General features: G+C 55.4%; 1 protein-coding gene across 1 annotated transcript; it reads right to left on the bottom strand.

The window, feature by feature from the left end:
* Positions 1-2245: 2245 nt before the first annotated feature.
* Positions 2246-3647, bottom strand: COCSUDRAFT_54348 (hypothetical protein). Its single transcript, XM_005645025.1, has 3 exons — positions 3261-3647; positions 2851-3039; positions 2246-2567 (listed from the first exon to the last, which is right to left on the bottom strand). The coding sequence occupies exons 1-3, from the start codon at positions 3612-3614 to the stop codon at positions 2469-2471; spliced, it is 642 nt and encodes a 213-aa protein (XP_005645082.1). The 5' UTR covers positions 3615-3647; the 3' UTR covers positions 2246-2468.
* Positions 3648-12450: the final 8803 nt, after the last annotated feature.

Raw genomic sequence — 12450 nt, 5'->3', positions numbered from 1 at the left:
CTCAGTCACAGCAGCGAGACATCCCACAGGTGTGCACAGCAGCCATCTGTAATCCACTGGCCACTTACTATTCTGCGCACAGGCCGCAGCTGAGTAGGGACTCCCGGAGCTCGGAGCATCACCAAGAGCAGCACAGCACAGCTTGAGAGCAAGTGATGGCTATAGGATTCAGCTGGCAATGCACCACATTGACATCAAGCGCAGGAAGCCATGAACCCCAGGTGTCTTATGTGTTGCATGCAGCGCATTTGAACCGCAAGGCAGCCCCTTCTCACTTCTTGGCGCTCGCACTGCCTTGTACGTCCTTGCATTATGTCTTGCTTTAATGCAAGAATGTCCCTTCTTGGTACCAAAAGCTGTGCCCCGGCTGGCGGGGGGCGGCTTAAATGCTGAGCACCGTGCCCACGGTGGATTGGGTCTTGCTTGGATCTGGCGAGCCCGTCAAGACGTATGTTGATGGCTAGCAGCCTTTGACTACAGCTGGTCTGCAGGACGAACCTTGCCTTTTGGCAGGAAAAGCGTGTAATAAGAAAAAAAACAAAAAAAAGCTGGGCTAAAGGTGTAGTGGGCGCACCATCTGCTTGTCCGGGTCCTGCAGGCGCGATGGGTCCATGACATCCTCGCGCTCGGTTTCGTTGGGCAGGTAGTCAAAGTCGCCCGGCAGATGGCCGTGCTGCGGATCATCTGCACGCCACACGGCAACTTTCTGAGGTCATGCCCTGCCTAAGAACTACCAAAGATAGATAACTGACCTGCTGCTTTCCCTGAACAACCGATTGGCCCCTTCTCAGACAAGCGGAACTGCAAGACAGGCGAGGCATTGCAAGCGCCAGAGTAGGAGAACTCATTTGCAGATGATGCTTAACCAACTGTGTAACCCTGAACTGGCCGGGACATGAGTGATCAATCGTGCAAATGTTTACCTGGGTTCTTGTCGGCCTTCTTCAGCTCCTCCCCATGTTGGTCATCCGGGTGCTTCTCTGCCAGGAAGATGTCCCCGCTGTGGAGGCCCCTCAACCTCTGGCCCAGCATTTTCTGAACAGCGCCGCTGAAGGCATGGTAGGAACGCCTGCAGATAGAACACATGATCAGCACACGAAGGGTCACGTGGCATTCAGTGGTTCAAGCAAGTGCTCAAGCTTCAGTCCCTGTGCATCTGCAATATTCCTCTGCATGCGGTTGATCTACCACATAATGATTGTGAAGTTTGCCGGGAGGCCTTACTTGCCAGACAGGTCCGGTGTGGCCTTGGGGTCTGTGTGGGGCTTGTAGTTTGGAGTTTTACTTATGGCTTCCCCTTCGTCTGGGATGTCCAAATCTGCCTTGAGCTCCTTGTCCCCCTGATGCGGCCAGCGCTTCTTCCCTGATCGTGCCTCCTCTGAGACTCCAGGCAGCGGTGTATCGATGAAGTCTGCAAGAACAAAGACATCCAGCAGCTTCGTGAGTTCTCTTTAGGACTCGGAAACTTTCCATACCACTCAAAAGACCAAAGCGCTTCTATATTGCCCACAAACCTTCCTTGACGGGTCCTTCGATTTCATAAGTGTTGCTCTCGCGGCTTTCCTTGGAATCTACTTCGGCATCAGCAGCAAAGAACCTTGCACTGCTCTCCCGTGGCCGCAGAATGTTCTCATACGCGCTCGGCCTGCACGTAGCATCGTTGGCATGTGATTAAGCAATGGCCAGCTCCTGTTGGCTGTATTCAATCCTATATGCTCCAAGGGATAATCATGTGACCATATGTAGTCAAAGGCGCCCTCCACTATCTGCAAAAAGTGGTTACAGCGGTAATATCGGTGAGGCCTGCGTGGAGAAGTGGTTGTGAACCTGTCGAAAAACAAGCAAGCTGGGTATAGAAAGAGGCTGCAAAGGGGCAGGAGACGGATAAAACACCTTGAGACGAGTGAAGCGTGCAGCCGGGCCAAATATGCAGGTCCTGAGCGTAGCATCGGGCCAAGACCCGATCTCGGAACCTATTTTTGGGAAAGGCTTGTATTGGTGGCGCAAAATATGCCAGCACGTCAACTTCTTCTCCTGTACTATAAAGCGTTCTCGTTGAAGACTTCTGGACGTCGGGTTCGAAGCTAATGCAAATGCCTTTTCTCAAAATCTGAGTAGGATCTCAGCGATCCTCGGACCGGAGCGACTCTGCCCGAGGTCTTGGGCAGCCCAGAATGGGCGCATTGCCCGTTGCAGATTCATCAACATGCAGTCTCACTTGTATGTGCAATATGTTGCAAGCAAAGAGAATTGGCCCTCTTACATTGCAACCGTAACAAAACCTGCCATGCGCCCGCCACATGGCAGGACTCAAAGCTCAGCACGGTTGTGGAAGCTCAGGACTTGGACTTGCTAGCACATGCGCATGCGCCTGTCTCCACATGCAAAAAGATCAAGCAAAGCACCGGCTTCTTTAAAAGAAGTATGAAAGACGCTTATTATGCCAAGGTAGCCATGAGAGCCCCAACTCAAAAATGCTTGCGCTGGAACAATCCTTCATCAAAGAACTCTGAGTGAATATTGCCCGCGCCAAACTTACGCCCGTTCAGCTTCTCTTGAGCCTTTACCTGCACATCATATTAGGCACATTAGCCTGCAACAGCAACACAGAACGCGCAGACACGCACACAGAAAAACAGAATACGCCAGCCTCCAGGGATTTGACATTGCTCTGGTGATGTCTTCGAGGGAGAAGAGGAGGAAAGGAAACAAATACCGGGCAGAAACACAGAACTTGGCCACTGAGAATGGAAGGAACAAACACTGACACGCTCATTGGGTAGAGGGGACAAAAGTTGGCTCCTAAGCCCCAACAAGTGAACAGAGAGAGGTTGAGGGGCGAGCACGTACCGCATCGCTGAGTTTGGGAAACTGCACAAAGACGAGGCCGACGCCAGAGGGGTCGCTGGCAGGGCCCTTCTGAGATGGCTGGGGGATGACCAGGCTTGACAGGGTGCCATACTTGCTCTCCAGCTCCGAGGTGATGTCATCCACAATGTCACTGTACTCCTCTGGATCCAACAGTTCCTCACGCGTCACCTGCAACAAAGCCAAAACCCACCTTAACCAGGGGTTACAGAGCCCAACGAAACGGTGGGATTCCATGGCTAGTCTTTCTCCAAAAGGTGAGGTGTGTTGGGGTCTTGCCAGGAGTGGGGCCAGAGGGAACCGGCCGGCACAATAGTAAAACAACGACAAGGTTAACTTTGTATTTCTATGATCTGAGGCATCAACATCCACAAGTCAGAGAGGCAGCGCACCATATTTGCAAGACGCAGCACGCGACTGGTGACAGCCACCGGGGCAGCGCCCTCCTGCGCCTTGCTCACGCCATTGCCCGTCGCATGCGCCACCTCGGTTACAGCCGGCACCTCCACCGCAGCGGGCACCGGCGCCGCAGCCGCCAACACCGGTGCCGTCTGTTTGGCAGTGGCAGCCGCTGGGGCTTCCTGCGTGCTGGGCGGCCGGCTGACCGCCGCAGCTGCAGCGCTCGGCTGCGGGGGCGCAGGCTCAATTCTGGCCGGTGTGGCGTCAGCGATGCGCGGCGGGCTTACCGGGGCGGCCAGCTGCGCGGCGCGCGGCTGCGCGGGCGGCGGCGGCTGCTCCGGCTCCATGTCCTCCTCTCTGATGCGGCTCACTGTGAGAGCGCGGCCGCCCACCTGCCGCACACAACCCAATCATGTGAAGTGTATGACGGTGTATGTCAACACAACCATGTGTGGTTATAGGATCAGACGTGCAGGGTACCTGCAGGTCAGAGATGTTCTATGTACGGGTCTAGGACACAGTTTCCAAACACCTCCATCGTGCCATGTGTCGTCGCCCTAACTCCTTGACCATGGCTTTGCTCTAAGGCAAAAGAGATTGCTTGCTGCGCTAGCCCTGTGATGAAAGGGAAAGCAGTGAAGGAGAGATCTGTGAGGGAGACCACACCTTGATGGTAGGGATGTTCTTCAGGGCCTTGGCGGTGGAGGTGGCTTGTGCGTATAGGCAGTAGGCAGACAGCGTGCTCTGGCCGGGCGCCTTTGGAAGCAGCCTCAACATGGACACCCTCCCATGCGTCTCCAGCACAGCTTCCACCTGTTTTACATCACAGTATCATAATTATTGTACTGTGATGATCAGCAAGCAAGCTGCTTGCATAACAGGGAAGGAAGGCCAAAACTGCATCCCCATAGCCTGCAGTGCACTCTCTGGGGCCACTGCGTTTGAGAACATGACTGGGCAAATGAGAACATTGTACTCCAAGCCTAGATGTGCAATGCTTCCGAACCTCTCATATCAGCAAGCAACCGTTTTATGAGTTTGGATTTACCTTTTCCTCTGTAAGGTAGGTAGGCAGGCCTGAAATGTGCAGGTGGGCTGGGCCCTCTGGCAGCGACTCCGCCTTCTCTTGCTGTGCTGCAGGGGCTGCGGCAGGAGGGGGCAACACTGGCGCTGCGCGTCTCTCATCAAGCTTTGCGCGCTTGGCGGCGTGGTCCTGCTGCAAGGGCCACAATCCCTTGTTGATCACCGCCCTCGGGAATAGAAAAACCAGAAAACAGAGGTCTGTTAAAAATAGGCCACCGCAAGCTGCATTGCACATGTAAGGAAGAGATGACCTCAAAAGGCGTTTGAAGTACACCTCCACCTTACAGGTGCAACGCAGGCGAAAACTTAAAGTAAATGTATTCACACACCTGAGCTGCAGAGGACTGGGGTGGATCAGAGCGCGGCAAAGGAGGTGCATCCGTCTCCATGCGGTCATCATCGTCATAGGCTGCCTGGTCGCCCCTGGCCTCCCCCTCTGTCACAGCAGGAAGCAGCGCTCGGTTCAGGCTTATGAGTAAGCACCACAAGCACAGCGGCTTTGCCGCCGCTGCCGTCCTCACTGATGTGACTTGACCAGGTGTTTTTATCTGTCATCTGCATTGTTGCTTGCATGTCTCCCCGACGATTTCTTTAGCACGATGTTGCACCTGAACACCTTGGCACAGATCCCAGGGGGGGCATGATGTAAAATCCAGAACAGGTGATTCACCTTCCAAGTCTTCGGCGCCGGGTGATGAGCGCCGACGCTTCTCCCTCTTGTGCTTCTTCTCCTTCTTGTCCTTCTTCTTGTGGCCCTTCTTGCGCGCCTTCTTGTCCGCCCTGCGCAGAGCCTCACCCTCGCTGACATACTCTCCTACTTCTGGGCTTTCCTCCCTTGCTCCGCGCCTGTCCTCCTCATAGTATCCCGCCTCAAACTGCTGGAACTCCTGCTCGTAGTCCTCTGCGCAGCACACAAGCACAATGCTTCACACAGATGGAGAAGCACTACCATGATCCCATACATCTGCAGCCAGACCCCAGTGCAGCCTGGCACAATGCTCTTTAATTTGGCGTCAATTAAAATTTTCACTATCAACATGGCCTGCTAAGAACTCCTGTATGGTATTTGCAAAATCAGCTACTACAATGAGATCCGGAAAGGTATATTAGGTCATGGCAGATCAGCAGGGGCAAAAGCACACCTGCGTACTCGTGCCGCCTGTGCTGCTCCCTGCCGTGACCGTTGTGGCGGCTCGCAGGGGGCACCTCTTCTGCAAATCTGCTGCGGCCTGTGGGCTCCTGGCTGCGGTGGTGTTGTTGCTCGTGCTGCTGCCTGGGGGCCTGCGCTGGCGCTCCCCCTTCGAATGCGGCCGCTGCGCTGCTGTAGCGACGGCTGACTGCCTGAGCGGCCGCCTCATCTGCATCAGACAGACAGCGTCAGACTTGGGGACGACAGCAGAAGGTGACATTGCTGGGGGCCATGTTGTTCGAGCATGCATGGCTTTGCCACAACCACTTCTTTAATGAAGGCTTAGGAGAGGTAAATTAGAAAAGGGAGGAATGCAATAACATCCTGGCCAGACACGTCTCTTACCTGAAGCAAATATCTCATATCACGAGGGTGCTTTTCAGATATGTGTGGTGAGTGCAAGTACATCATAAGGTTGACAATCACTTGCATGCAAATGGACTGGGTCTGATAAGGTGTAGCATACCAGGGCCGGTCTCCTTGGAAGCTGCCGTCCCCTTGCCCTGCTGCATCCTTGCCAGCGCCGCAGCTGCCGCCTCCTTCACCTGAAGACACACCGCGCTTATCCATCAGCATCCCATACAGCATACTGATACTCCATACCAGCTAGACACAGGGTCTCAAGGAAGTTATACATATTCACGCCTTGATAAGCAATGAATTGTAGCATCAAACAGGACCCTATATCTGATTGATATGGTCTTTGCCGATCTGACATTCACGGATGCCCTTCCTTGTGTTTTTAAGTGTGTCATGTGGACAGGACCGTGGCCAGTGTCTCCTTTAGTGGCTGTTGAAGGCCATTGTGGCTTTTGACAAAGAATGGGGGGCAGATTTGTGGCCTTTAAAAGGAGGTAGGATATCTGCTTGGAAGCCACAAATTGGCCTTGGAAAACTAATCCACACAACTGTGCAGAAGCCACATTTTGCCCATTTAATTAAAAAAACCCCCAAAACCACCATTTTGATCTGTTGAACAGACGATTTCAGGCAATATTGTGGCTTCAGAAACCTGATTTTATGAAATCTTCAAAACCACATTGGTTTTCAGCCAGAATCCTTAGGAGGAACACTGGTGGTGGCATGCGCACCTGGGCAGGCAGCTTGCTTGTCTTCAGGGCGTCATCGTTTGGCGGGCCGGCCGCAGGCTTGACTGCGTCGGGGCTGGTGGGTCGGCTGGTATACTCCGACCCGCTCTTCAGCAATGAGCTCACCCCTGCTCAGGCATGACATTCCTCACCACCACGGAGTCAAGATCAGGAGGGACAATTTTAAGACACAGAGGGCAGTGCAAGCGCCATGCACGGCTGTGCTGCCATGCGGTATCAAACTTTTTTTTGGAACTCTGAATCCCCACCCTCATGGATGGGTTGACAAATCTGGTTTAAATCAATGTTATAAAGCTCTCTCGTGCAACCAGGATAGGGCGAGGCAGATGAAAATAGATCTCAGGGTGCGGAGAGGCAGAAAGGGTGCTCAGTACCTGGCTGCAGGTTCTTGTTGGCGGCTGCCATGCGGCTGGCCTTGAGCTGGGCAGGGCTGGGGGGACTGGGTGGGGGACTCGGGCTCTCGCTGTAGGACCGATCCGAGTCGGCGCGGCTCCTCACTGCAACGCCACCGCACAGTATGTCAGCACCTTGCACCACAAGCACCAGCCACACATTTCCGCAAGAGCCACTCACCTCTGACAACCCTCCTTGAGGCATCATTTCCGAAGGCAAAGATAGGTGGCAGGAAGCACGAGGTGCTTAACATGTGGTACAGACAATTTGGGGCAGGAGCTGATAATGTATGGTGTTGATAAAAGGCACCTTTAGGGATGTCATAAGCATGCGGGGGGCTGCCGAGGCGCTGCAGGATGGTGCTGGGCCCGGTGGACTGCGGCCCGACGCTCTTCCTGGCGTCCCTGCCAACCGCCTCAGCATCCTCATCCACCATCTCCCATCTGCAGTACATCCAAGCAGTTTTATTGATGCAGGCAAATTTCACCCACAGGACACAGACATTTGATCACAGCATGCATCAAAGCATACATGAGGGCGTGCATGAACGTGCTCGTTAGCAGAGTGTCTACATGCCTGCACACCCTAAGGTGCCACATGCAGTCCTCAGGTTTGAGGTATGTAAATCAGCAAGTAGGCATGGTAAAAAGGATGTATTACTGACTCACCTTTCGGAAGGCTCGGGAGCAGATTCAGGAGGCGGCAGCCTCTGCTGCTGATGCGGGGGAGGCTGCTGGTAGGGTCCACCCTCATGGGGTGGGGGTCCTCGGTGGTAGGGGGGTCCCCCCTGCTGTCGGGGAGGTCCCTGATTGTAGGGTGGCCCCTGCTGGAAGCGGCCGCCCCTGTAGCCGCGGCCCCGGAAGTTGTCAAACTGCTGCCGGCCGCCGCGACCCCGAGGGAACCTCCCCTCGCCGCGCCCGTAGCCGTACCCGTAACCCCCTCCGTTCACGTAATCCTGACGGCCCCTGTCATATCCATCATCCCTGCACATGACATTGGTCATCTTCTTAGCTTGAATCCCATGGTGCTGTAATCAGTGACGCGACATGTGACTCTGCATGAAGTTGAAAGCAGCTGGGAGCAACAGAACCTGACCAAAAAGGAGACAATTATAGGAGCAGTGTTGCAGTGCTCTTCGCTACAGGTCACTCTTGCAATCGGGTAGGGAGGGTGGCCTGCCTGTATCCAGGGCTAGACTGCCGGCCCCTGCGGCCTCTTGTACCATCCCTCCTGCGCGCAGCAATTGGCTGTGTCAGTAAGACTGCTGAAAGGCCTACCCGGTACATTCAAAAAGGCAGGCAAGACGTAGATTTGGAAACAAGTCTAATCTGGTCAAAACCCCGCACCTTGGGCTCCTGGTGTAGCTGCGGCTCCTACTCACGCTCCTGCTGTAGCTGCGACTCATGCTCCTGGCACTCCTGCACCAAGAAACACCTCACCCTCATTTCACAACCACCAGGCATGCCTCACCCAGTACTTCTTAAGCCAAAGCACACAATACAAATTGCCACACTCGCCCACGAAAGCTTCCGCCAGAGCCGACCTAAACCCAGGCGATTGCAGTCCGCAGAACGCTGAGATGGAAATGAAATCCCAACATTCAAAGACATCTTGAGCGGCACCCTGGGAAGGCACCCTGGGGAGGCCAAAAGAACTCAGCAGATGGCATGTTAATGGCGTGTTAATGAGCGTCAACAGCGGCAATAGCACAAATCAAAAAGCCTAGTGAATTCCCAATCAGAGTAACTCTCACCCGCTGCGCGAGAGGCTGCGGCTGCGGCCGCGCGAGGCGGAGCGGCTGGAGGGCGACCGGGAGCGGCTCCACTTGCGCCGGTCGCGGCGGATGTCATAATCTCCGCGCGCGGCCGCGTCGGGCGAGTGCGATGCCGGGGAGCGCCGCCAGCCGCCGCGAGCGCCGGGGGGCGACGCCGGCCGCGCCGCCGCCGCAGGTGTCACTGGCTTTGCCATCGCCATCGTTATTGTGGGCGGCAGAAAAAGCGTCTTGCCGGAGCCTGGATACCACAATCATCCTCAAGAGACCAGTCTCACTGACATGCAGGTTGATTTTCTTTTGGCTCCTTTGCTCGTGCCATTAACACAGAGCTGTCCTCTAGCGCAACGCCCCATACCAGTGTTCTCTGTATCCCTGAACGTTTGCCTGTCCTGATCGTCTTCAACCACAAGGAGACTGCGCGGGCATGCAATTAGGCAGCTTGAATCACATAGAGACCGCATGGGCATGCGATGAATGGCGAGTTAACAGACGGGTGCAGCACCTGTTTTGGCAAGTCCGCCGGGGGTGGCGCTCTCCCCAGCTCCAGTGCTACTGGAGGCGGGCGGCTGCTGCTGCTGTAGCTGCGCAGCCTTGGCTGCAGCCGCGCTGAGCGCGTTCCCTGCCACCGGAGGCTTGACTGCAATGTTCAGCTTGGCGCCGCGCAGCATCACCGGCATGCTGTTCTTGGCCTTCAGTGCGGCCTCGGCCGCCTCCTTCTCCATCGCTACCTTGGCCTTGGCTGCATTCGCCTCGGCCATCAGGGCTTGCATCTGCGCCGCAACTAACATCATCAGCATAGAATTGCGTAGAAGCAATTTCGAAGCCAGATCGAAAAAGAAAACTTCAGTGTAGAGCAAGGCCAACACCGCCTTCATTCCCCCTGATAATCAGAAGAGCCTATAAACCTCTACATTACTTCACACCTGATGGCATCCCCTACTCTTACTTTAGCAACTAGAGTGGTCCGCACGTAGGCACTTGCTAGAGCAATTCCGAGTCTCTAATATTCATCTATTTCTGAATTGCTATTGTTTCGAGCTCCCCAACCCTGTTTTCCAAATCAATTTACACATGCGCAGGCCATAAAACGACTGTCCCACCTTTCTCAGGTGCTCCTTTAGATTGGGCGGACTCTAAAGACCTGAATAGAACAGAGCATACATCTGCAGAAGAGCAGTCTGCCAGCAAGATTTATGGAATGCTCCAAACTTGAGGCTCGGGAAATACCTTTGCAGCGGCGGCCGCCAGCTCCTCGGGGGTCGGCCCAGCCTTCACGGCAGGGGGCGGCGGGGCCGGGGGCCCAAACTGCAGCTTCACGCGCTCGGCATCACGCCTGCGGCGCGCTTCGGCCTCTGCGGCCAGCTTCTCATCGGCCGCCCTGCGCGCCGCCTCTGCATCTGCCCTGGCCTTCTCAGCCCGCTGCCTCTCTTCCTCGCTCAGCGATACCACCTGGAAGATCATCACAGGCTCCCGTCGCTACTGCCTCAAGAGCCCAATAAAATGTCAATGCATTTGATGCATGATGCCCGAGCAGGTCCTGCCTTTGCATCCGGGCCTTTTCTACCCAGCTGCCTTCACGTCTGGCATACCAAGCTGGCACCTTGGTGTCCAGCGAGTTCCAAGATGCCACCACAGATCACTCTTGTTACTCTGTGCAAGAAAAGGGGTGCACAAGCATGACGCTGAGGATGGCTAACCTGGACAACGCGTGGCTGCTCCGCAGGCGGTTCTGCAGGGGCGGCCGGTGCCAGTGGCGGGGCCGGCGGATACACCTGCGTGGCGGGCAGCTCTTCGGAGCCGGCCGTGGCAGCTTCAGGGGCAGCTGCCACAGGCACCAGGGAAGCTGCCGCTGCAGGGTCGACCACCGGCGCGGGCAGTGCTGCTGCACCGGCCTCTGCTGTGCTCGCAGCGGTAGCTGCCGAGACGGCTGCAGCTTCTGTCGAGGCCTCGGCAGGGGCACTCGCAAGAGCGGGTGTGGTGGAGGAATCTGGCGCGGCTGCGCTTGGTGTGTCTGCTCCCGGCACTGTTGGCGGCTGCAAGGCTGGCGGCGCGGCGGCTGGGACGGCCGCCGCCGCAGCAGCATATGCGTTGGGGTCATAGGCTGCTGCCGCACTAGGGTCATAGGCTATGTTGGGGTCATAGCCATAGTAACCCTCGTACCCCGTCGGGTAGTATCCTGCGCAGCAACGACCTTGTTGGGACCCATCCTGGCACTGGCAAAGGTCGAGCACGGCAGGGTGCGAGTTCAGAGGTGGGAATCAGCGCACATGGTGTGCTTTCTGTACCTTACGCCGACCCTTAACAACAAGAAAAACCAGTTCCTGGCGCGGACAGAGGGCAGCGTTAGTCTTGAAAGTGCTCTGAAAGTGACATGCACCAAATAAAGGCCATACTTACCCACTCGTGCAACGAGGTTTCCCTTACCTGGATGATCCAGCTCTGTTTTAGTCAAAGCTTCCACATCATGAGCCTACTGCAACATGACAGCAGAAAGCATACTTGTATCAAGGGAATTGCGAGAGAAGAAACACACCTGCGGCAGGCGGTGCAGCATAGCCCTGGGGATAATAGTAGTTCCAGTAGGCCGCATCATAGCCGTAACTGGCTGCGTACCCACCACCTGCGACAGGAGGATAGCCATACGCCCCATAGCCATATGCGGAATAATCGACAGGTGTTATTGCCTGTGCAGTTGGAGGTGGAAGGCTCTGAGCAGGTGGTGCTTCTGATGCTGCCTCGCTGACTGGCGCTTCAGACACCGGAGTAGCCACCGCATCGGCCAGAGGTTCACTAGCAGCAGGTGCAATGACAGCGAGGGTAGCCTCTGGTGCTGCTGTGCTCTCTGTAGGCTCCTCTACCCCAGGAGGAGGAGCTTCCTGCTCATCCTGCTCCACGCCAGGAGGCAGGAGCTCCTCATCCTCCTCACCAGGTGGTCTTGGTTCACTCATGATCTCCTAAATGAACTCTCTGAAAGGGAACAAGGGCAATCTGTTGAGGCATGCAAGAGGCGATCAAGGCACTTTCTTCCCCAACATGTGGCGGATTATCGTCTGCCGTGTTGTGAATTTTCGCTCCCTTCACATTGGGGTGCTTGAAGTCAAGCCCTTGAATTGCTCTCCTGATGGTGAGCTGCTCAGGGGACACGCCCGCTTATAAATTTGCACAGATCAGCAACGCGAAGTTCCATGCTACTGGACGTTCCTGGCTGTTCTCCAATTGAACTGACTTACACGTGCACGTGCATGCGGGTGCCAGCTATCTCAGTGAGGCAGGGTCACCCCCGGGTCGCCCATGGGCCTGCCAGGTGTACCAGCAGAGCTGCACATGTGTACATGCAGGCTGATCAGGCTAACCTGCAAGCTCATGAGCGCATACAGTAAGATCACCTCATGCAATGTTGACTGCAGCAAGTGCATGGTACACCATTGACAGCATGACAAAATTCTGATCAGATTCATGAATTGCGCAATACATGATGTATTGCAGCCAATGGCCGGAAAGGTCTGCTTCCAGAGGCTATAGGCTATTCTATCCAAGATTTATAGAGCATTGCTGCTTCACAACACCGGCAAATATCCCCACATCAGGCACGCCAAAAAGACCATTCAATGCGCATTAAGTTAATGCGCAGGACA

The sequence above is a fragment of the Coccomyxa subellipsoidea genome (assembly GCF_000258705.1).
Source record: "Coccomyxa subellipsoidea C-169, whole genome shotgun sequence".
NCBI classification, from domain to species: domain Eukaryota; kingdom Viridiplantae; phylum Chlorophyta; class Trebouxiophyceae; family Coccomyxaceae; genus Coccomyxa; species Coccomyxa subellipsoidea.
The sequence above is the reverse complement of the archived record's forward strand: the minus strand, read 5'-3'. Positions and strand labels throughout refer to the sequence as shown.

Coding starts and splice junctions, on each gene's coding strand:
- COCSUDRAFT_54348 (XM_005645025.1), bottom strand. CDS start 3,614: ATGGAGCCGGAGCAGCCGCCGCCGCCCGCGCAGCCGCGCGCCGCGCAG. Junction 3,040..3,260: donor TGCTGCGTCTTGCAAATATG/GTGCGCTGCCTC, acceptor GCTTTGTTGCAG/GTGACGCGTGAGGAACTGTT. Junction 2,568..2,850: donor TTCCCAAACTCAGCGATGCG/GTACGTGCTCGC, acceptor TATGATGTGCAG/GTAAAGGCTCAAGAGAAGCT.